General features: G+C 33.6%; 4 protein-coding genes across 5 annotated transcripts; 2 read left to right on the forward strand and 2 right to left on the reverse strand.

Annotated features, from left to right (window-relative positions):
* Positions 1-4,556: 4,556 nt before the first annotated feature.
* On the reverse strand, positions 4,557-8,993 carry LOC123677510 (uncharacterized protein DDB_G0284459-like). The gene is made up of 7 exons (XM_045614071.1): positions 8,681-8,993; positions 7,961-8,139; positions 7,633-7,770; positions 7,428-7,574; positions 7,056-7,365; positions 5,877-6,224; positions 4,557-4,972 (listed from the first exon to the last, which is right to left on the reverse strand). Exons 1-7 carry the CDS (start codon positions 8,859-8,861, stop codon positions 4,911-4,913), a joined length of 1,365 nt encoding a protein of 454 aa, XP_045470027.1. The 5' UTR covers positions 8,862-8,993; the 3' UTR covers positions 4,557-4,910.
* Positions 8,994-9,074: 81 nt separating this feature from the next.
* LOC123677511 (ubiquitin-like-conjugating enzyme ATG3) lies at positions 9,075-10,792 on the forward strand. The gene is made up of 6 exons (XM_045614072.1): positions 9,075-9,287; positions 9,413-9,733; positions 9,795-9,926; positions 9,977-10,123; positions 10,180-10,307; positions 10,439-10,792. The coding sequence occupies exons 1-6, from the start codon at positions 9,216-9,218 to the stop codon at positions 10,587-10,589; spliced, it is 951 nt and encodes a 316-aa protein (XP_045470028.1). The 5' UTR covers positions 9,075-9,215; the 3' UTR covers positions 10,590-10,792.
* Positions 10,793-11,558: 766 nt separating this feature from the next.
* Positions 11,559-20,617, reverse strand: LOC123677512 (sodium/potassium-transporting ATPase subunit beta-2). 2 transcript variants are annotated; one of them, XM_045614073.1, is made up of 7 exons: positions 20,378-20,617; positions 17,692-17,832; positions 17,448-17,567; positions 15,589-15,773; positions 13,862-13,963; positions 13,367-13,535; positions 11,559-13,018 (listed from the first exon to the last, which is right to left on the reverse strand). In XM_045614073.1, the coding sequence occupies exons 1-7, from the start codon at positions 20,502-20,504 to the stop codon at positions 12,915-12,917; spliced, it is 948 nt and encodes a 315-aa protein (XP_045470029.1). In that variant the 5' UTR covers positions 20,505-20,617; the 3' UTR covers positions 11,559-12,914. The 2 variants fall into 2 exon arrangements, with proteins under 2 accessions (XP_045470029.1, XP_045470030.1); XM_045614074.1 differs by lacking the exon at positions 20,378-20,617 and adding an exon at positions 18,020-18,128.
* A 1,446-nt stretch (positions 20,618-22,063) lies between these two features.
* Positions 22,064-23,244, forward strand: LOC123677683 (60S ribosomal protein L37a). Its single transcript, XM_045614354.1, has 3 exons — positions 22,064-22,178; positions 22,356-22,484; positions 23,060-23,244. Exons 1-3 carry the CDS (start codon positions 22,176-22,178, stop codon positions 23,204-23,206), a joined length of 279 nt encoding a protein of 92 aa, XP_045470310.1. The 5' UTR covers positions 22,064-22,175; the 3' UTR covers positions 23,207-23,244.
* The last annotated feature ends 1,485 nt before the right edge of the window (positions 23,245-24,729 follow it).

Genomic DNA, 24,729 nt, shown 5'->3' on the forward strand with positions numbered 1-24,729 from the left:
TTCTACTTGACCATCTAGTATCACTTAGGGGTTTTAGACGTAACTGAGGCATGGGCGCCCGCAGAAATTTTTCTCAGGGGGGGCAAAATGAAAATTATTGAAAAACGACCAGGCGTCCATGATTGTCGTAGGCGACATCAGTATTCCGTTTCTTTCTATTTCTGTATTTATATTTATCACCAGCGTCTACTCTCAATTTCAAAAGATCATTAAAAGTGGTACAGGGTGGACAAAATACAATAGTTTCGTGTGTGCTCATTAAATAACGCATAACATTCTTTATTAGTTAAATTAACAATATTATTAAAACTTTTCACGAAATTTATCCGGCAAAAAAGTGACTATACTTTTTTTCCGGATATATGTATAATCTTTACACTCACTTTTTTCCCGGGAAAAAAAGTAATTTCGAGAAAGTTATATTTTGTTACCTGTCAACAGAGATAGAATGTCTAATTTTTTTCCCGTGCCAAATTTTTTTTTTATTTCAGTCTGAAGGTAGGGCGACGAAGCTTTCAAAACAATATTATGACCAAAAATACTATTCGAACAATAGCTCTACCCTCAGAGTAAGAAGTAAACAGTTTACTTCTTACTCTGAGGCTCTACCCTTTTTCATGCAGCTAGCCGGCATGCGGCAAGGGTAATAAAAATGTATTGCGGCCAAGAGAATTTCTTCCGATGCCTGCTCGACGACAGAAAGATGAATAAAGATTGAACAAGAAACGCACTAGAGACATCTGTTGTTCACCATACCCAAAAATTAATACTCGTCTGAATTTTCAACATTGCACATAGGCAACCCATCATGTTGGGCCTCTTCCGGAGTGGCGCCCTCTAACGATATTGCCCAATTTCCTCCAATGATATTTGAACCGAAGTAACTAACTATCTTCTCCTTAAACAATGGTATAGATTGCTAATGGCTGCTTCAAAATATGTCTTTTTTTTGTTGTTAAGACTTTTGTACTGGATAATTTGTTTATATTACATTTTCTTCAACATTAAGAATGACAAAAGGCAATGAGGGCAATGTGAAATTTCTAGAATAACAGTATAGTTTATTTTCTAGATTCCTTGAATGTATTAACTTATAAATTATATGCATTTTTGAAAAAAGTATTATTAATTTTAGAATAAATTTTTATCGAATTTTCATCTGAATTTTTTTTATAATTACATTCTAAATCTAACTTTTGAAGTTCAATTGGGTTCTTCATATAGCTATATGAAAAATACGATTATGAAAATTTTACTAAGAGAAATTATGGCTCTAATATCATAAAGAACTCTAGATGCTTAATACCAATTTGCAATCAGGTAATTCCTAAGAGAACTGTGAACCGAGATATCCAAGGTCTGAATCTATAAACCTTGCGAGATATCCAGCGTTTTGTGGGAAAAAATTGGCCACGGAGGGCCTTCAAAATTTGTTAACATGGAGAATTTCCGATTCTGAATACTAATCTACCTTCGGTTTCTTCCTAGCACACCTCAAAGCTGAGATATTGCGAATTTTGTGACTTAATAAACGTCACTATATTTGAAGGGGGTTTGGTCTGCCCTCTGGTGCCATAAATCTGAGGCTTGTAAAATGGGTAAAATGATGCCCTAGAACAGTTGTGTAAAAACTGTGCTTTTAAAGTGTAGAAAAATTTTTCTGGTAAAAATCGATGCCTAATTCGGAATCTACGACCCCGAAACCCTCTAAAACTATCATAAAATGTTGGAATTTGATCGGTCGATTTTTTCGAAAAAACCAAGACTATAACCTTGGATATTTTTTCGCCAAAAAAAGTTTTTGGTTCAGATCGACTTTAAAATTTGATATTTCGAAGAATTTTTCCTGCTGAATCCGTATTTGCAATCAGTTTCCCTCTAGAAGTCCCCAAAATTGAGTTATTTCGAATTTTGTGGGAAAATTTGAAGGGGGTTTGGTCTGCCCTCTGGTGACATAAATCTGAGGCTTGTAGAATGAGTACGCCTGCCCCACAACTGAGACTTTCCAGTTGTGTAAAAACTGTGATTTTAAGGTGTAGAAAAATGTTTCTGTTAAGTATAAATGACTAATTTGAAATCTACGACTTTGAAACCCTCTAAAACTATCATAATATAAGCTTGGATGGTTTTTCACCAAAAAAAGATTTTGATAAGATCGATTGATATTACGGAGAATTTTCGTTTCTCAATACTAACCTGTTATTAGTTTCTTCCTAACACAACTGAGACAGTTCCAATTTCACCGAAAAATTGAGCTTTAAATGTGTAGAAACACTTTTCGGCTGAGAATCGAAAAATAATTCGGCATTTACGAACTAAAAACTTCGCAAATAATGCAAAAATGAATTCAAGGTCTGATACATAACTGTTGAAATTCGAATTATGTTAGTTTTTCCGAAAAAAAATTGAAATTCAATTCAGTAGGGAATTTGACCTTTAACCATCTATACGCATCTCACTGAACTAATTATTCCCGCGGCTGAATACCGATTTGAAATCGGTATTAAGCATCGAAAATATTGAAATATTCAATAAATGACTAATTTGAAATCTACGACTTTGAAACCCTCTAAAACTATCATTTGACCTTTAGCCATCTATACGCAACTCACCGAACTAATTATTCCCGCAGTCAAACACGTATAGAATCCTGTAATGAGCTACCCTTCTCAAAACCTGGTTTGAGCAACTCTTCCTAGATGCCAGCATCGATTTCAAAAAAAAAGTCTGATTCGGAAAATTTTATTGAGAGAGTTTACGGCCGGATCTGCTCCAAAATTGAATATAATGAGACAATTTCGATGCTTAATGCCGATTTCAAATCGGTATTCAGCCGCGGGAATAATTAGTTCAGTGAGATGCATATAGATGGTTAAAGGTCAAATTCCCTACTGAATTGAATTTCAATTTTTTTTCGGAAAAACTAACATAATTCGAATTTCAACAGTTATGTATCAGACCTTGAATTCATTTTTGCATTATTTGCGAAGTTTTTAGTTCGTAAATGCCGAATTATTTTTCGATTCTCAGCCGAAAAGTGTTTCTACACATTTAAAGCTCAATTTTTCGGTGAAATTGGAACTGTCTCAGTTGTGTTAGGAAGAAACTAATAACAGGTTAGTATTGAGAAACGAAAATTCTCCGTAATATCAATCGATCTTATCAAAATCTTTTTTTGGTGAAAAACCATCCAAGCTTATATTATGATAGTTTTAGAGGGTTTCAAAGTCGTAGATTTCAAATTAGTCATTTATACTTAACAGAAACATTTTTCTACACCTTAAAATCACAGTTTTTACACAACTGGAAAGTCTCAGTTGTGGGGCAGGCGTACTCATTCTACAAGCCTCAGATTTATGTCACCAGAGGGCAGACCAAACCACCTTCAAATTTTCCCACAAAATTCGAAATAACTCAATTTTGGGGACTTCTAGAGGGAAACTGATTGCAAATACGGATTCAGCAGGAAAAATTCTTCGAAATATCAAATTTTAAAGTCGATCTGAACCAAAAACTTTTTTTGGCGAAAAAATATCCAAGGTTATAGTCTTGGTTTTTTCGAAAAAATCGACCGATCAAATTCCAACATTTTATGATAGTTTTAGAGGGTTTCGGGGTCGTAGATTCCGAATTAGGCATCGATTTTTACCAGAAAAATTTTTCTACACTTTAAAAGCACAGTTTTTACACAACTGTTCTAGGGCATCATTTTACCCATTTTACAAGCCTCAGATTTATGGCACCAGAGGGCAGACCAAACCCCCTTCAAATATAGTGACGTTTATTAAGTCACAAAATTCGCAATATCTCAGCTTTGAGGTGTGCTAGGAAGAAACCGAAGGTAGATTAGTATTCAGAATCGGAAATTCTCCATGTTAACAAATTTTGAAGGCCCTCCGTGGCCAATTTTTTCCCACAAAACGCTGGATATCTCGCAAGTAGCAAGGTTTATAGATTTAGACCTTGGATATCTCGGTTCACAGTTCTCTTAGGAATTACCTGATTGCAAACTGGTATTAAGCATCTAGAGTTCTTTATGATATTAGAGTTTGAAGCAGATTTGGCCATAATTTCTCTTAGTAAAATGTTCATAATCGTATTTTTTGCTGGAACTCAATGGTGCCATCTAGGAAGAGTAGCTTAAACCCGGTTAAGGTGTTGAGGAACATATCACAGGATTCTATACTCGAGTGGCCTCGGGAATGTTTAGTTCTGTAATATGCGGATAGATGGCCCTACTGATATGAATTTTAATTTTTTTCCGAAAAACCAGTTCTGTACTAGGCCTTGTTCATATTTTATGAGTTGCCTCATCAAGGCATTTAACTTCTAAATTCTGATTTATCCATGCTTTGTCAAATTCAACCCTCTACCAAGGAAAAAAAAACTCCTGATTCTGAATGAGAGTAAAGATTGTTACAATAACCCTTCTGTTTCATGATCTGTTGGTTCAAAATTTTCTGACCAAGTAAAGGGTCCAAGAACGTATATAGCTATATGAAGAACCCAACTTCAAAAGTTAGATTTAGAATGTAATTATAAAAAAATTTCAGATGAAAATTTGATAAAAATTTATTCTAAAATTAATAATACTTTTTCAAAAATGCATATAAATTATAAGTTAATACATTCAAGGAATCTAGAAAATAAACTATACTGTTATTCTAGAAATTTCACATTGCCCTCATTGCCTTTTGTCATTCTTAATGTTGAATAAAATGTGATAAAAACAAATTATCCAGTACAAAAGTCTTAACAACAAAAAAAACATATCCGTTAAAAAATTAAATATCTTCTACATTGGACTTAAACTATATAAACACTATTCATTCCAAAAATGAATCGTCTCACACATATTTTACTTAGTTCGAGTAAAAAGTCATTATCTACAAAATAAAAGACGGATAAACTTAGTTCCTTACTGCTGGCTCCTTATGCCTTGCCAAATGATCTCCATATTCATCTTGATCATCTGTAAAATGTACGAGATGGAATTGATTTACTCAGCAATATAGAATATCGCAATATGTACTACATTTGATTGTTAAATAATTATATCTATTTACTACACTAAAATCCCAGCTTTTTGAAAACTTTTGTTGTAATCAGTCGAACTGAAATTTCAAAATACCGTTATTAGTACTACTTATGTAAAAAACAACTTTTCATTTCAAGTATTTCTTGTACTGTCTTGTCTGAGTGTATAAAGAAAATGTGTGATTTTTTGGTTGCATTTCTTGTTTTTCCATATTCTTAGTATGACTTTTCCACTTTGATCAGGGAGACCACTTTCATTATATTGTGTATAACGAGCTCAAACTTACAGATTCTTCATTTGATTTTTACTTTAGCCATCAGTCCTTATAAAATTAGCGCACTCTCTGATTGTTGGCTTGATTAAATTTACCAAATCATCTTTTTTCAACACAATTCATATAATGGAAAAAACTAAGTATTTTTTTCTCCCCCATTGTTGAAGTTTGTCACAGGCACCCCTTGAAGGTTTTGTCTTAATGCGCATGTTTTAATAGCTCTCCACTTGCTACACCACTGTTCAAATTCGATTCATCAATGATAAAGAAAGTAATAATGCGGTACTATATGCAAAATGAATGAATGACTGTTTCCCAAAGAATTAAATTATCAATACCACACAAATACCAAACAGTTAACTTTAAATCCAGAAGTATGTATTAGACTATAAACCATTTGAAAAAAAAAGAATAAAAAACAAAACACATTGAGCATATTTATTTAAAAATGAATCTATCACAAAACTTGAAATAAACACTATTTTGAACAGCCCACCTGATTCGAGTTGAGAAAATTGCACAAAATTTTGCTCCCCTAAAGGTTGAGTTGATCTTTCAACTTACCATCTTCACCCTCATCCATTGCAGGATTCTCTTCAACCTGCCCATCTCTATAATCAGCTGCTCCGACGGCCATTTGAATTTTTTGACCAGCACCTAGATTATCTATGTGTTCTTTATTGAAGTTTTGTTTTTCGGCCTGTTTTATTGGATCTCCGAAGCCAAGTCCATCATCTAAATTTTGATCGAGTTCTTCGTTAGCTATGTTATCTTTTTCCGATTCTTCTTGCTTCTTTGCTTTGGATTCATCCATTTTGTGTTTATATCTATCGTCCACTATATCATTTGGAATTTCATTTTCTTCCGCTGGGACAACACCATCAGGCAGCTGTTCAGGAACTGGCAATACTCCTAACGGTGAAAACATATTTTAATATATAGGGTGATTCAACGTGATGGTCTATTTATCAAAATTTTATGTTAGAAATTTGCATGGTGGGGTTTGAGATAATGATCTTTCTAACTTAGATATTTTCAGATCTTTACAACTTCCGGTTATACTGGAAACAGACTACTACTTTCAAATGGCGCACTCAGTATACTCTTGCATCATTAGATAGCTTATTTAGGATATTGTCTGTATATCACCTTGGTTACTACGGTTAGTAAGTTGGTGGTCCTTATATGTCAAATTCATCAATAACCGGTGACTATTTCCTCAAACTTCGGTGAGTTATCTGTCACCAGAGCAACCATACTTTTATTCTGGTGAGGTTCGGTAACCACGCCCACTTCGGTTGACAGTTGACATTTTAATTTTCAAATTATTGTTTATGAATATTTTCCATGACATCAAACAGTCAAAAACTTTATAATTTTAATTATGACACAAATACCCTTCAGAGCCGTTAATAACTATTAGTTATTTACAAATTAAAAGAGATCAATCATTTATAACCTCCAAAATTCTGTCAATGAAAGATTTAGTTGACCTTTGACAAGTGTCAAGTGTCAACTTAATTACAATTTCAGCAATATGCTATAAATCGGATCAAAATTCAATGATTCATAACTTATTGTGATTCTTATGAAAAAAAAAAGTGACGACAAGGACTCAAATTTTTTTAAATATTTCTGCAAAAAAAGTTTTCTCAAAAAAACCTTTTCGATCCTGTCAATACGTAGACTTTTTGGACTAGAAATGAATGTAGGGTGTATATAGAAAGATCATGAAAATCTTACCTTGTGGCACTACATTTGCATTAGGTTTAGCTAAAACATCGTCTGTGTTCTTCTTGTTTTTAGGAGTCATTGTAGGCACTACTAATGGCCTGGCTCCATTCAAACTTCCTTGAGAACTCGGTTTTACAGAAGATGTAGTGGAAGATGAACCTTTCTTATTTCCTTCATTGTTTGGAAAAGGTAAAGCTAAAACATTTTGATCATTTTGTTGTCCTTGATCTGGATTTGCATTATCTTCCTTGACTGTTTTTGGAGAATCCTTCAAAACTATTGGTTCTTGGATGGTATCCCTTTGCTCTGGACATTTGTCCTGTAAAATATATATATCGATCCGTTCAATTATAATCAATACAATATGAACAAAAAACATACTTTAAGTCTTTCGACCTCCTTTTTCAGATCTATGTTCTGCTTTTGTAAATAGTTAGTTTTATTCTCATTTCCAATAGAGTTCATTTCATGCCCTTCCAATTGCTTTTTTAAATCGTCATTCTCCTTCTGAATGTTCAAATAATCCGACTAAAATTAAAAAATTATCGAAGTATAAAAACACTGAAATTTCGAACATTCGAATCACCTTTAGTTTTTCTTTAGAACTAACGACTTTTTTCATTTCTTCTTGGACATTCTTCAATTTAGCATGGAGATCATTAATTTCATCTAATTGTTCTTGTTGTGTTTTAGTTATTTTTTCCTTATAGTCATCATGTTCAGTCTGGAACAAATTTTATTTCTTTCAGAGAAGAACAATATGGAATTTGATTTTTGATCTGCTCACAACTGAACGGATATTTCTGATGATTTTGATTCAAATTAAGTTAAAATTGCAGAAAATCATCAATTTCTGAATATATCTTGCATGATTCAACAATATCTTCAAACTGTATTTCAAAATTGTATGTTACCTGCAGTAAACTGTATCTCTGCTGTAAAGAATTGAACCGCAACTTGGCTTCCATCATATTTTTTTCGCTTCTTGATTTCTCATCTTTGAGCATTTGATCAAAACTGCTATTGCTTTTCCCATGTTCAACTTTTTCAATTTTCAAAGCCTTCTCTAACCTTAGTTTATAGTCGGATATAACTATAAATAAAAATTGAATATCAGAATTCATAGGTAATTGATCAGTGTTTCTTTCAGCAATGGCCCCCCAGGAAAAAATTGATGGCGCTTAGATACAGTTACGGTGTTCTATTTCACGAACAATAAATTCACATGTTCAAAATTCAAATGTAGGTGGAGTAAGAGGAAAACGTTCTGAAAAATCCAAAAAAGAAAAATCTTTATGGACTGCCGAGTACATATATTGGCATTAGCTGCAACTACCAGCAGGAATAAATGAAAAAGATTCTTTGTGTGCTGAAGAACATCTAAAAACTGTTCAGCAATTCATCAAAAAAAGAAAATATAAGTATCATCAATACATTTGCAATATTTGGAACTATTCAATTGTCTAACAGAACCTAGATTATTGCATTTGAACATAGTTATTTCGTGTAAAATTTTTTCCATAAAAGATATACATATGGTACAAAGTTATTTACTTTCACTAGGATAATTATTTGGCATCCCCTGATTATATTATACAGATTTTTTCAAATAGTTTGTTGAAGACGTTTATTACCTTGCATTTGTGTTGATAAATTTTCCTGTTGTTGGTGGCATAATGCTACCGCTTTTTGAGTTTCATCTAATTGTGATATAGTATTGCTATAACAAGCTAAAAGCCCTAAGATTATTACTATGGCACAAAAGCATAAGAAAATTCGGATTTTAGTTCCCCGAACTATTCTTGAAGTAGTCATCACATTTGATTTGAATGGACTGTTCAACACAATTACTTGGCACAAGTTATTGCTTGAATCGAGTAATAACAAAAACAACAAACTCTACTTTCACTACGTACTAACTTTAATCGTAGGTTATGTTTGTGCATTGACCGTAGACCTAATATAATATTAGGTCTATGGCGTAGACCTAATAATTTGATATTAGGCTTAGAACGTCATTGATGAAGAAGAAAATTGATAACAATAACCTTGAATTTTATATTCAATTTTCGTGGAGATAACATTCTGATTCAAATACCCTCTTCAAACCAGAACTACCCAAAAGCGATCTTATGATTAAAATTCACATACTAACCAGATTCCTTTAAAATGCAGAACGTTTTTAACAATTTAAAAGGCACTGCTTTAGGTGTGGCCGAGTATTTAACACCTGTGCTGAAGGTAAACATTTCTATATACAAAAAAACATTTGCATCTTTAAACTTATGAAATTCACAAAAAATGTACATAATATGAAATAAACTATCACTAGAGAGTTGCTTATTAATTAATTCAATACTCTCCAGGAATCTAAATTCAAAGAAACTGGTGTTATTACTCCTGAAGAGTTTGTGGCTGCTGGCGATCATTTAGTACATCATTGTCCTACTTGGCAATGGTCAGCTGGGGATGAATCTAAAGTTAAGCCATACTTACCTAAAGATAAACAATTTCTGATCACTAGAAATGTTCCATGCTCCCGAAGATATGAACATATGCAATATTCCGATGATTTAGAAAGAGTTATAGAATCTAATGACGCGGATAATGGATGGGTAGATACTCATCATTATGGTCAGAATTCCGGAATAGAGGATAAAGTTTCTGAAATGACTCTAGAATCTAAGGTAACTAATCTAAGCATTAATGTCTAATAACATTACAAACCATTAGGGTTTTTATCCATAGAGTTCAGAAATGACTGATTCCTTACTAGAAAATCTTGATAAAGATGAAAATAATGATGGTCATGAAGATGAGGATGAAGAAGCTGAAGATATGGAAGCATTCGAAGAGAGTGGAATGTTGGATGATCAGCAGGTGATTTTTTTATAAGCAAAAAATAGTTTATCACATATCTTATTTTTCAGGTTGCAAGAGTGATAGAGCAACCTACTATTGTAAAAAAAGGATCACAGGAAGAAGGTGAAATTATCCATACTCGTACCTATGATCTTCACATAACTTATGACAAATATTATCAAACACCAAGACTTTGGTTAACGGGTTATGATGAGGTAATAATTATAGGATATGTTGATTATTGGATGATTTCATCTCCTTATATTTATAGAAACAAAAACCATTAACTGTAGAAGAGCTCTACCAAGATATCAGCTCCGATTATGCCATGAAAACTGTTACTATGGAAGTTCATCCACACTTGAGTGTACCGAAAATGGCTTCTGTGCACCCTTGCAGGCAAGTGACTATTGATTCGATAATAACTAGATGAAAATATGAATATTTTGATATAAACAAAACATTTGGAATACCTAACCTCGTTTTATTAATCTATCTAAGTTTTCAGCTTTTTTGTTTTTTTTTTTCAGGCATGCCGACGTTATGAAGAATATTATAGCCACCGTTACGGAAGGAGGAGGAGAGTTAGGTGTTCATATGTATCTAATAATATTCTTGAAATTCATGCAATCTGTTATTCCAACAATAGAATACGATTTCACCCAAAATTTTTCCATGTGAATCGACCAGAAACACAATTGGAACATTTACTTCACTGAATATGTACGCTTAATGGTATGAAAATTATTATTATTTATTTTGTTTATCTGCTATGGCAACTTTAGTGTTATCTACAAAAGGCTGAATGTGAACGAACTTTATGAATTTCATAATAAATCAATGTTTTTACTGAAAGTTGTGAAATAAAGTTGAATTTTACTTTTCGATGTCCATTTTCATTTTAGATTATTCATACGAAGCCCGCGTTTCAGTTAAATATAGTTTTCACAATTAAGTTATTTGTTCAATTTGAAAACGATTGCTTCGTTGGTTTACTGAAACATGATTACATAAAAGCTAGAAATTTGGCAATTGAAACTTGTTCCCAAACAATTAATAGTATTTTCTAAAACAAGTTGCAGAATGGTCTACTATGCCAAATTCCAAAAGGATTGACAAAGGAGCAAGTTTTCGAATGCATGAGTGTTGGAATTGCCTTCTGCAACGAGTATTAGACGATATTTTCTCGATTTCATTCAAGTTTTATGAAATATTGTCGAAATTCAATGAAAAATTCAGATTATAGATTCTGGTGACTTTTGTATCTTGGCAGTTGGTGTGACTGTTACGAAAATTGACAGATTATGGAATTTGAATCATACGTTTCGAATTTTAAAATAATTTATAATTACGCATTAAATTCGTGAACTATGTCTGACGAAATTGATTTAACACCACCAGAATTAAGAGAAATTGTGAATAATGTTGGAAATCATTTCACTATATCCAAATTATATGGTATTGACGTTTGTTGGAATTTGATAGGATTGGAAGTCAGTGTAGACAACCACAAAACGAAAAATATAACTGAAAACAATTCTGTAATGATTTCATTACATTATAACGATACTGAAATAAAGAAAATACAATTATGAAACATGAAGAAAATAACGATTATGTTTGTCAAAAGTAAAATCATCGAAACAAAGCTAGCCTTCAACTGATCGTTTATTGTTCAATATTTCTGAAACGAAATGAATCATTTCTTACAAGGGAATTCATAAGTAATAGATAAAGTTATTTAATTGAATGTCCAGATAATAAAAATCGAATTTGAGAAAGCTCCACAGCTTCACAATAATATAATAATTACACATAGGTGTCGAATATACGAAACTATGCTGAACACAGTTCAGACTCCAACAATTTCTTCAATATAAGGGATAAAATATTTTATTGAACTCAACATATCTCATTAGGCAAGATCTTCAGAGATTCTAAAGCTTTTGTGCTTCAAATAAGTCAAAAACTATAAGTACGTCCACTAAGGCAGCATTAAAACTATTCAATAAATATAACAAAAACTTTAAACAAATAAAATGATCACCTGCAATACTAGTTACAATTAACAATGTCATCGATCTATAATTCTATACCATTATTCGCCATAACATATATACTAAAATTCTAGGTAATATGTTAATAAATTACTATCCGATATTTCTAAAAATATCAAGCACATAACCATGAATAGTTTCGTCTCTTTTTTGAACACTCTTGAGAGTCATGGTAACATTTCACTTGTATTTATTAGACCTATTTTGTTCACTTTACACATATTTTTTTTTTTTGGAATGTGTATTATTAAATTCAATGTTGATCATTCAAAGATCCATAGTATTTCACAGGAAAATCCAAAGATTTCATTTTTCCACATTCTATACTTTCAGTACATATATACATAATTACTAGCTGAATTGAATATATAAAATTTTTTTTGTTTCTTTGATGACCGTCTGATATGAAATCTTTAAACTGAATGTGCAATACAGTGGAGTTGAACAATATGCAATTCATAATGAAAACATAACTGCTTACAATTATAAACATACATACAACTTAAAATACTACATTTTGAGCTAATGCGATACCTTGTTATCAAGTATTATCATGTGTTCTTATAATAATGGAATTATTGCTGAACTGAAAAACGAATTGTATAAATTATACCCTAAGAGTTACTCTTTTATGATAACAAAGTACAATATGCTGTAAAATTCATTTGCTTTATATATCACAGAACCTATTTCCTTCAAGGAGAATAAAATAGGTTCCTTAAACTTCATCTCGTTTTCGAATTGGAATAAATATGAACCCAATACTGAAGCCTCGATTGTGTTGTTCTGTTTTGTGACGTTACTTTTTTTGTACCTATTTCTCATTGATTTAGATGTGCGAAAAATGTCGATCGTAGATGAAGTATTCTCAAAGTTTTTCACGGAAAATTTTGAATTGGCAGTAACAAATATGTTCGTTCAAAATCTATCGAAACGAAAATTATTCGGCTTAGTCTATCATCAACTCAAAGTGAACTGATCCTCTCCTGTCAGCTCGGTCGTGGATGATGTTTTTGGCCCAAGCTTTGCATTCAATATTGATAAGAACTCCACCTGAAATATCACAAAATATAGATCAGATTCTCTAGCGGTATTGGTAGTAATTGGTATTGCTTAAGACTCTCAATATTTAATTATTTTGCAAGAACTAGAGCCCGTTCAAATCATTGGTTGAGATGCTACGTTAATATTTACTTATGGTACAAATATAAGAAGGAGCAATATAAACAGAGTAAATCGCATGGTTTGCGCATAGGGCAACTTCTAGCTGCTACACTAGCGCCATCAATCGTCGTTTGGCCTCTTGCATGACGCCATGCGCGTATATTCTTGTATTATATCATGATATAGTACTTATTCACGATGATACAAATTCTAGATACTGTTGTAATTTATACTTACGTCTTGGTTTCTCAAAGTAGACCGCTACCAATGGACTCAGATAGCCATCTACATTTTCGAATGGAAAGTATTCTGACGAGAATCCCCATTTTGGCAAGTATTGAATCATTCCTATATTTTCAACATCTGCAGGATTTTCTCCCTGGCAACTGACCCACACATATTTGTACTGCAAAAAAATAAGTTTTTAACTTGTTACTCAACTTCAGGTTCGAGATGAAGTAAAAAATGATCTCCCCAAGTATGCGTTATCCTTCTTAAAAAATCAGCCCTCCGCAGTAAGTTATTTTCGGTTTTGTAACATTTTTCCGAAAATATACACGAAAACTAAACCTCTCTCAAGTGGAGTAGTAATCGAAACATCAGAAGAAAAATTCACTAGAGGCTGGAATATTCCAGTTTTGTTGTAAGCTTAGATTGGTGAGTAAACCAATACTTTTCAAGCAAAACGAAATCGAAGTTTTATTGAGATTAAATTTTCGAATATATACTTACGTCGTTCCTTTCTTCAGCATCTTTAATCTCCTGCTTCAAATATTCGGGCATATTTTCTGGTACGGTTGTGGAATTATAATATTCAGGTTCCCATCCGTAGATCTGAAAGGAGAATTTGAGATATGAAATTAAATTATTCGCAATCTACTGATTCTTCTCAATTTTCAAACATTTTGTAACCATTGCCCAAAACTAATAATCCCGTTGAAAAAATCTACCAGTACGATTATTTTCCACATTTTCAATATTCACTATTCTGAACACGATTATAACGGGTGTTTTTTTTCGAGGTATATAACTTTAAGTTGGCATTACTGTCAAGTGCTTTATTCTCGGTTTGGTTTGGCAATTCATCATGAATAGACTCACGCCTGAACAACGCTTGCAAATAGTGCAATTTTATTTCGAAAAAAATGGTTTTGTGCGGAATACGTATCGCGCACTACGTCCATTTTATTCTGTTTAGTGATGCAGCGCACTTCTGGTTGAATGGCTACGTCAACAAACAAAACTGTCGCATTTGGAGTGAAGCTAATCCTCAAGTGTATGTCGAAACACCGTTACATCCAGAAAAACTGACTGTTTGGTGCGCTTCATGGGCTGGTGGAATCATTGGACTGTACTTCTTCAAAAAGGATGATGGCCAGAACGTTACAGTCAGTGGTGATCGGTATAGAGCCATGATTACTAACTTTTTCTTTCCTGAATTGAACAACCATGATGTCCAGGAGCTGTGGTTCCAACAAGACGGCGCAACATGTCACACAGCTCGCGCCACAATCGATTTATTGAAAGACACGTTTGGTGACCGCCTAATTTTACGTTTTGGACCTGTGAATTGGCCTCCAAGATCTTGTGATTTAACACCGCTAGACTTCTTTCTGTGGGGCTATGTAAAGTCATTGGTCTATGCGGATAAGCCACAAACCCTTGACCATTTGGAAGACAACATTCGCCGTGTTATTGCCGATATACGGCCACAAATGTTGGAAAAGTCATCGAAAATTGGACGTCCAGATTGGACTAGATCCGAGCCAGCCGTGGCGGTCATATGCCAGAAATCATATTTAAAATGTAATGCCACAAGATTATCTTACGGATAAATAAAATTCATGTCAATCGAATAATCCATCGTTGTTTTATTGCAATTTAAAGTTCTATAGCTCTAAAAAAAACACCCTTTATAAATCAAGTTCATATTACGTATTTTTTTTTCATAATTTCATTATAAAAATAGTGAAATAGTGCAGCCAACATTTTTAATTCGTGCTGTAGATTGACAAACATATGTTCATTAGTTAATAAACTGCGAACGAAATTTGTCATTCAACAAGTCAATTACCTCTAATTGATCGATAAATTGGCACTGGCCAAAAACATCATATTGAAAGAGATACCGGCCAAATTGACTTATTAAGAACTCGTACTTTGATATTGAACATCGATCTACATATCTAATTTTTAAGAGAATAGTATTCCTGTTTCTATTCTCTAATTATGTTTCGCTTCTTCTCGCTTCAATCATAATCTTAATAGTAATTTATTAATAATAATGATATCTTCAATTATTACATGGATAAAATAACTTATATGTTAATGTGGTGTACACCACGAACTCTAAAAATGAACCGTATGCACACCAAATGTCAAAATCGGATAAATAGGAGAATGGTCTTTTTGGTTTTCAGTCACAATGGTGCAGTGGTTGGTAGAGCAAGAGTGTTTACCTTGTTGAGTTTCAAGAATATGCATGGTCCTCCTTCTGGAGAATCATAGTTATATCCATTTTCTTTAACGCATTTCTGCCATTCTCCGTCTAACTTGACATCACAGACTTTACCCTTCGATGGCTTCTGATGAGGTTGGCATGTCTCTACATTATTGTAGTTGGGATTGTTCTCTTTTTCGTAAGCTGCAAAGGAAATATTTTGAGTCTATTATTGGCTCTTGAACCGTCAAAGGAAGATTGAATATGAAAAATACACTGCGCAAAAAAATTAACACACATATTATGGAAATCTCAAATTTATTCTACAACTGAAGGTGTTCTCAATGATAATTATTTTTATCAGAATTATGCATGCATATGTTATCCACTTTCAACGTTTTTCTTCAATACAGATGTTTTTTCCCAGCAGGAATAAAAAAAGATGAGATTATCAGATTTTGAATATATTGGCTCCATTCTGAAATCAGTTGTTCTCGATCAATTCTAGTGAACAATAGTTTTTCTTTCGTTTGATTTTCTACACTCGATCGCTATGCAACGCGAAACACGCAATTTGACCCAAGAGGAATGTGGCCAAGCGGTAGTTTTGCGAGAAGAAGGGTGGACATACAGAAGAATTGCAGAAAGGTTCTGGACAAGTGTGTCCAGAATGTTGCAACGATTCAGGGAGACAGGTATGAATGTCCGAAGACCAGGACAGGGTAGACCACGGATAACAACTGCCATTCAAGAACGTTACTTGAGAGTTTCTTCGTTGAGACAACGGTTTGCAACCGCTCGCCTCCTTCAAAATCAGCTTGAGAAAACTTATGGGGTGCAAATTAGCACTCAGACAATAAGAAATCGCCTCAGAGAATATGATTTAAGGCCTCGTGTCGCGGCAAGAGGCCCAGCTCTTACCCCAGCCCATCGAAGGGCGCGTTTGGATTTTGCGAGAGAGCATATCCATTGGGAAGAGGCTGATTGGGAAAGAGTTCTCTTCACAGATGAGTCTAGATTCTGCCTCTACCATTGTGATCAACGTTCCCTTGTATACAGACGTCCACATGAAAGATATACTCAGTGCAATTTCCTGAATACTACTGGTTTCGGGGGAGGATCGATTATGGTATGGAGTGGAATATCTTTGACTGCTCGCACAGACTGACAGACCTAGTGGTCGTTGATAATGGAGCTTTAAATGCTGATAGGTATATAAGGAACATTCTTGAAGAGCATGTAGTGCCATTTGCCCCATACATTGGTGAAAATTTCATTTTTATGGACGATAATGCCAGACCCCATCGTGCGCGCATCGTTCAGGAGTACCTTGAAGAAGTTGAAGTCTCTCGAATGGAATGGCCAGCAAGAAGTCCAGATCTCAATCCGATTGAGCAGGTTTGGGACAACCTCAATAGAAGGCTGAGAAGTTCAGAAAATCATCCAGCAACTCTTAATGACTTAGGAATCCAACTCGGAGAAATCTGGGAAGGGTTAGATCAGAACATTTTAAGATCACTCATTTTGAGTATGAACCGTCGTTGCCGAGCTGTAATTAACGCAAGGGGTGGAAATACCAAGTATTAAATCACTTATCAGCATTCCAGTATTTTGAAAATTGTTTATTTCTCTTCTTTCAGATAAGATTCGGTGAAATCCTGAATTTTTCTTCCATTTAATGTGTCTTGTTTTGTTCAAAACCTTCCCGAGAGAACATAAAAAATAAGTTATAAAGTCAATGTAGAGTTAACTTTCATTAAAATTGAGATTTTCAGAATGTGCGTTAATTTTTTTTGCGCAGTGTATATAAACATTTGGTGAATTAGAAATTTCGATTTCCAGAATGTTTTTAAGAGTTGATACTAAGTATGTACTTACTAGCTAAGAATGCATCTAGTTGCTGTTGCCAGAACTGGATGTTACCCTTGTCGCTGGCCTTATACCAAACCAGGGTGCTCTCAACATTACTGTCTGGAGGCATTGGTCTGAATCCAAGACCTAGAAAAAATAATTAAATACACTAAAGGGAACTCCATCCTCTCGGCATTGAAAAAAATTTTCCCTATCTATCTGACTCCCAGCTAGAAGTAGTTTTTTGAGATGAAATTGTGTAGGTCCATACCTGGGTTGCTTCCGATGAGCGATTTTTCTAATTTCCATTTTGGTTTTCTGTCATCCAATGTTTGGTAAAACACAGCCAGCATAGCAGAAAAGAATCCAATCAATGCAGCGTAGAAAAGAAGGTAGAATAAGAGGATTTTTCCTGGAACAAACACACAATTCAGTTCTATCTGCGAAAAAAATAAATGCTTATTCGATTGTTATCAAATGAATTTTTCAAGCACAGATTTTTTAATAACTTAATTTATAATTTAATTGAGTCGTAAGAAAAGATGAAACTCAAGAGTAGAATATCATCCTCGGATTTTCAAGACTCTCAGTCATTTCACCTGAGTATTTGCTCATAACTGCTACCTATATGTTTTAGGGAACTTCGATTTATATTATTTCTTTACAACGTATTGCTGCAAACTGATAATAATTGACCGAAATCCTGACCTATATATTTATTATTGTATGCCAATATAAAACAATTATAAAATCAGAGTTGATTTCATGAAAGTTCTGATTTAGATTCAGTGGCGGATTCACCAGCAGGCTGAGGAGACTGAATTTTTATTTTGATTTACAAATTGAAGAATAATTAAAATAAAATAATGAAGCACAAATCGTGAAGTTAGATTTTATTGATAGATAATGTAATTTATATGATTGTGAACTCAAGTATATCAACATTCAGAGGCGGTAAAAGTTGAATAACATATACAGGCGACAAATCTGTAAATACTCCACTGTTTAGATTGCCACAAAAATCGATCACATCTAAATTTTCCTTGAATATTGGAATATTTGGGTAGTTCTCAATTAATCAGAAAAAAAATCCAAACTGCCTTTATATATTTTTTTAAATAATGCAGCAAACAAATCATCAAACGAAACTAAAAAAAGAAATCGAAAAGTTAAGTTTTTACGCTTCTGCGTCCAAATTGAAACTTTACCACACTTACAGAATTGCCGACAAATTCTGTGAACACATTTTCCCAACAAATATATTTTTTCACAATTTTAGAATAATTTATTCAACGACTAAAAACAGGTGCCAAAGTTTTAGTAAGAGCTAAAAACGATTGAATCTGTATTAGGAAGATATAGTGGTTGACAAATAAGATTTGGTTTAGTTTAGATGAAAACTACAAATGAAAGCTTTGTGAGATGGTGATGCAAAGTCTATCTCAGAAATTATTGAATTTAGGAGCAATATTCCCACAATCTTCTACATTTTTTCTCATTCCCTGTGTAACTGAAAGCGCACAGGCTTCAACAACATTTTAGCTCGGTAGAGAATGTCGAAAAATATCATATTTCGAATTTTCAGCTTGCTTCAAAAAATAATTTTTGAAATATAACAGAAACAGTAATTTGGTTACAGCGTACGACAACCAAGAAACACTTGCCATGGATAGACATGAGTACTGCTATTTCTGGTCTCAACAAGTATGAGCTGATGATGCTGATGATGAAAGCTAGAACAGCTTTGGTGGATGCGCATTTAGGAGTATTATTGAATTTTCAGAAAAGAGATCTCATTTTGCGCGCTGGAAACATTTTACCTAAATGTTTGTAATTTTCAAGTTTTGAAAATGGTCTTAAACGATTGAATTCGACTTACACTGATGAAGAGTTCGAGGTCAAAATCAATTATGTTTGTCCGCGGTCGATGAATGCACAAAAAACTTGAAATTTTCAGAGTATAGAGCATTGTATAAGAATTATATTCTTCATACAATGGTTACAAAGTTACAAATCTTTTGGTTAAGTTCATTAATGGGTAAAATTCTTTGATGGTTCCAGCTAGAGCTGATATGAAATTTCGATGTCAAACGCCGAACCTTATCAGTAGATCTTCTATCTACTGATAAGGTTCGGCGTTTGGAAGTGAAAAGAAGAATATAAGGAGAATTATGAAATTGATCCCTGAAATGCGACCAAGAAAAAAAAGGTGGGAATGAAGTTCCACTGAAGTCAGAAATTTTTATCGTACTAATTGATTACCTCATAAAAGTATAAGAGCTTATAAAATGATAAAACAATTCTTGAAAATAAAGCATTTTTCCAAAGATTTTATGCAATTTTCAAAGTAGGTCACTTCACTCAACTGATTGAGCAAAAATTATAACAAAGAGATACCGAATAATATTGAAATTTAAAAAATTAGGCGTGGTTCCGTCTACATCTTCTTCATTACAAATTTTGAGTATCGAATAGACAATTTCAATTACCAGAGACGCAACTATTTTATTCTCTTTTATAGAGATTTTAATTTCAATTTGAAATAATTTAGATCATTGATCCAATACCTCAATATTTCTAATGGAGAATAAAATAATTAAGATATGAAATAATGTCACTGATCATTTAATATTCTGAAGTGTTTCACCTAGTTATAATTCCATTAATCGATCAAACTATTCTTGTCCTATTTTGCTAAATTCGGACTATCGATTAGAAGTTAATGGTGATGCCCTTCAGGTTTGTAGACCGATTTCAAAAATGATTTGACTTCGCAAATTACCTTAAGGGGGAAAAGAACTAAAAAAGGATGAGAATTCTAATTGAACAGTTAAAAATTAATAAAAATTTTTGAAAAATTATCTGTAACAGTAAGGAATGAAAATTCATTTGATGAAAAACACCAATTTCGTGTAGAAATCGATTTTTCGTCCAGGAAATCAAATTTTCCAACTTACCCCAACTGGCTCCAGTTCTTCCCAAAAACTGGCTGGTTTCGGAATTCCATAGGAAAACTTTGAAACTATCCCAACCAGATAATTTTGGGGGTCTTGTGTACATGAGTTCGCCTTTCTTATCAGCCATGTCGAGTTTCTTGAGGAGTCGCACTCAGTTTCAAATTATCTCACGAAGGAAGCCTTTTTCAAATGGAGCGACTACTCCCCACAGTGCTGAGAAGATCGAAGACAGTTCTGCGTTTTTAGCGCAGATGCGTAAGGCCGTCTTCTATCATCGATTGGAGAAGTGCCGCAGCATGGCTGTACGTGCCATCTCTATGGCGGTGGTTTCAACTTCTAAAACGACACGCGCAAAGCTACAGCCTATTCTATCGATCGTCAAAAGCTGTTTTCCCATGTCGATCTAGTCATTCGCCTTTTTTCCCATTTTTTTTTTCGAAATTTACTTTACTTTCTCGCTTTTAACAGTAAAAATTAAAAATCGATGAAAACGCATCCGCCAATTTTTTCAAAAACGTCCTCTTAGAAAGATCGACTAAGTATAAATTCAACTTTATATACTCATTCTTAAGGCTCATAGGATTATCGTAATGGATGAAAAAGTCATAATTCATTCTTCTTAGGAATATAACTGACAAAAAATGATCAGAAACCATTAGAAAAACTGCCAAGGTAGGGCGGAAGACAACTTTGCATTTGTCATTTTTCTATATGTTGAAAGCATACGAATCAATAAAACAGAAACACCTGCTTAAGAAACTTCAAACCTTTGAAATAAGGGGAAATGTTCACAAGTGAATTAAATCCAAAAAAGCAAATGCAATCGAAAAGTGAAAATCATCATCAAGGAAGGAGAAAATGCTGAATCCACTGAGCTGATACTTGAAAAGGGGATACTACAGGATGTCCCAAATTCGGTGCTCACTCAAAGCATCTCGAGAACTATAAGAATTAGAGAAAAATTCTTCAAGGATCCCCAGATTTCTTTTTTCGAAGTGATAAGATATCAGAAAGCAGATCCATAGTTATCTTGATTTGTTTTCGAGTTACAGGGCGTTTATGAAAAATGAATGTTTCGAATATTTCGCTATATCTCTGTTTCAGTTCGAGATATTCAAAAAATTCTAAAACGTTTTTTTTTTCATTGATATTTATAGTTTATATGATACTCATACATAAAAATGAATTATCGTTTTAGAGATCTAGAGGAGTGTTGGTGTTTCTTGAATAGGACACCCTATATTTTTTAACGCAGTTTGTTAGGCGCAAATTTTTCGAAAAGCATCTCGTAATCGGGTTTTCAAAAACCTCATCCGTTTCGAAGATATTGAGTTTTTCGACTTTTTTTATGGGACACCTTATATTTCAATATTTTTCATTCATTTCGATATTCAAGATGAAATACTACATTCTTACATCACTGCACCTCGTCCTCAGCCTTGCACCCCCGTTCAAGAAAAAAAAATACTGATTTTTGAACTCCAATCATGGTCGAAAAAATACGCAATTAAGATAAATTCCGTGGATTGGCAACACTGTCCATTTCTTTATCAGTCTCAGAAAATTAATATAATATAATTATTAAAATAATTATGCTCTTGAGGTATAATATCATTATGATAATAATAATAAATAACAATTTTGTAAAAAAAAATTTTATAATATGATTCTATGGTATACGAAAAATTTTTCAGTTTGCATTGACCACAAAATGTCATGAACCAAAGGCTGCTTTCGCTAACCTAGCTCTTTCTTCGTTAACCTCTTCGCAGTTGACGTTAGTTTAGCATCCATCAAAATGGTAAGTATTTTTTACCTAATTTAATTTTATCAAGTGAATCCTTTTTAATTCTCTACATAAATTCTCTTGATTAATTCAAATATAAAATCGTTGAATTTCAAAAGTGCATATTTTTCATCAAGTGTTATTTATGAGTATTATTATCTGACCAACTACTATTCATACTTATCATTTCAGGCCAAACGCACCAAGAAGGTCGGAATTGTAGGAAAGTATGGAACCCGTTATGGTGCTTCCCTACGTAAAATGGTGAAAAAAATGGAAATCACCCAACATAGCAAATATTCCTGTTCATTCTGTGGAAAGGTATGTATTTTGGAGTTACAATCCGTATCTGCCTTCTGTTAAGCAGGTCATCAAAGCTCATGTTTAAACTAAGAACTAGTAAATATAAGTATATGAGTTTTGTCCAATTCAAGCTTCAGCTTAAAAGTAATACTAATTATTAAAGTTTCATTGTTTGTGTCACTTCGATTGTTATGAATCGCATTTTAGAGCTTGTACTTCTGTACTTTACTGCTTTAAGTATTCTCATAGAATCGCAGTTGGTACTAAAATTGAAGCTTATGTTGATATTACAGAAAAAATTCCCAGTTTTCTTCTCAAATTCATGCTTCAGATTAGAATTGATATTGACTTTGTGCGCCTACTTGCTTCACCAGGGAAAGAAGTATTGTGTGTCCCTTACATTGTTGTGTTTATACTAATGCTTTATTTGAAGCATCCTCACAGAATCGCAGTTTATTTTCAAAGTATCATTGTGTCATTTCGGTCTCTGAATACGAGTAAAACATAAATCTTTCATTTTCAATGAAATGTAAAATTATATTAAGATTTGAAAATAGTGAAGGCAGATTACAGAACTGGCTTTTTTCTTTTAGGATGCTATGAAGAGGTCAGTTGTAGGAATTTGGTCCTGCAAGAGGTGTAAAAGGATAGTTGCTGGAGGTGCATGGGTATACTCTACTACCGCAGCAGCCACAGTCAGATCAGCAGTAAGACGTCTTAAGGATGTCAAAGAACAATAGTTTTTTTAAATAATAAATAAATATTACAAAAACTCAAACTGAATATTTATTTCTTTATACCAGTAATGTACCTTTTGCATTACCGATAATAACAATGAAATCTACATTAGTTATATGCAAAACCGATTTGTTTCAAATAAGGCACCAAACAGGATGTTCCAATCCTAAAGACAAATTCAACGTAGGAAAATTTGATAAGGCATTCCCGGACATGGCACAAAATAATTAAAACACTATGATTAAGAGGTGACTTAGGCTTTTTATATTGAATTCAATAAGAATATCATTTATACTAAGTGAAAATTAAAACTGATATTAATTATTTCATTGAAATTCCTATAATAGTATTAGAAAAAAAATCAGAAATCAATTACAGTCCAAATATTTGTATATAAGAAAGCTATGGCTGCTGGGCGAGCTTACAATCGATCAAAAGCAACGTGTTAATGATTCTGAGCAGTGTTTGAAGCTGTTTAAGTACAATAAACCTGAATTTTTGCATCGATATGTGACTGGATGAAACATGGTTCCGTCATTCCATTTCGGAGTCCAATCGACAGTCAGCTGAGTGGATTGCACACGAATCGAATCTAAAGCAAGAAAAACCAAACTGGCAAGGTTGTGGCATCAGTATTCTGGGATGCGGAAGGTATAATATTTATTGATTACTACAAAAATGGTATCAAAAGTTGGAAGATCGCTGTATCGTCCTCGAAGGCAACTATGTTGAATTTTGCCAAAAAAATGTGTTTTACTATGGTAGACCGGGGACTTTTCAACTGACCTGTTATAAAGGTGTTTGTTTTAGAGCTATAGAACTTTAAATTGCAATAAAACAACGATGGATTATTGGATTGACATGAATTTTATCTATCTGCAAGATAATCTTGTGGCATTACATTTTAAATATGATTTCTGACATATGACCGCCATGGCTGGCTCGGATGTACTCCAATTTTCGATAACTTTTTCCAACATTGGTGGCCGTATATCGGCAATAACACGGCGAATGTTGTCTTCCAAATGGTCAAGGGTTTGTGGCTTATCCGCATAGACCAATGACTTTACATAGCCCCACAGAAAGTAGTCTAGCCGTGTTAAATCACAAGATCTTGGAGGCCAATTCACAGGTCCAAAACGTGAAATTAGGCGGTCACCAAACGTGTCTTTCAATAAATCGATTGTGGCACGAGCTGTGTGACATGTTGCGCCGTCTTGTTGGAACCACAGTTCCTGGACATCATGGTTGTTCAATTCAGGAATGAAAAAGTTAGTAATCAAGGCTCTATACCGATCACCATTGACTGTAACGTTATGGTCATCATCGTTTTTGAAGAAGTACGGACCAATGATTCCACCAGCCCATAAAGCGAACCAAACAGTTTTTCTGGATGTAACGATGTTTCGACATACACTTGAGGATTAGCTTCACTCCAAATGCGGTAGTTTTGTTTGTTGACGTAGCCATTCAAACAGAAGTGCGCTTCATCGCTAAACAAAATAAAATGGACGTAGTGCGCGAT

The sequence above is a fragment of the Harmonia axyridis genome, chromosome 4, assembly GCF_914767665.1.
Source record: "Harmonia axyridis chromosome 4, icHarAxyr1.1, whole genome shotgun sequence".
In the NCBI taxonomy this organism is placed as follows: domain Eukaryota; kingdom Metazoa; phylum Arthropoda; class Insecta; order Coleoptera; family Coccinellidae; genus Harmonia; species Harmonia axyridis.

Bases quoted from the DNA above. Each gene is read 5' to 3' on its own strand.
- LOC123677510 (XM_045614071.1), bottom strand. From the start codon at position 8,861: ATGACTACTTCAAGAATAGTTCGGGGAACTAAAATCCGAATTTTCTTA. The intron at 7,771-7,960 runs GTAACATACAAT...AATTTGTTCCAG, and splicing joins AGAGATACAGTTTACTGCAG to ACTGAACATGATGACTATAA. The intron at 7,575-7,632 runs GTGATTCGAATG...TTTTAATTTTAG, and splicing joins GTTCTAAAGAAAAACTAAAG to TCGGATTATTTGAACATTCA.
- LOC123677511 (XM_045614072.1), top strand. From the start codon at position 9,216: ATGCAGAACGTTTTTAACAATTTAAAAGGCACTGCTTTAGGTGTGGCC. The intron at 9,734-9,794 runs GTAACTAATCTA...TTTTATCCATAG, and splicing joins AAATGACTCTAGAATCTAAG to AGTTCAGAAATGACTGATTC. The intron at 10,124-10,179 runs GTAATAATTATA...TTATATTTATAG, and splicing joins GGTTAACGGGTTATGATGAG to AAACAAAAACCATTAACTGT.
- LOC123677512 (XM_045614073.1), bottom strand. From the start codon at position 20,504: ATGGCTGATAAGAAAGGCGAACTCATGTACACAAGACCCCCAAAATTA. The intron at 17,833-20,377 runs GTAAGTTGGAAA...TGTTTGTTCCAG, and splicing joins AAGAACTGGAGCCAGTTGGG to GAAAAATCCTCTTATTCTAC. The intron at 13,536-13,861 runs GTAAGTATATAT...ATTTTTTTGCAG, and splicing joins ATGCTGAAGAAAGGAACGAC to TACAAATATGTGTGGGTCAG.
- LOC123677683 (XM_045614354.1), top strand. The intron at 22,485-23,059 runs GTATGTATTTTG...TTTTTCTTTTAG, and splicing joins CCTGTTCATTCTGTGGAAAG to GATGCTATGAAGAGGTCAGT.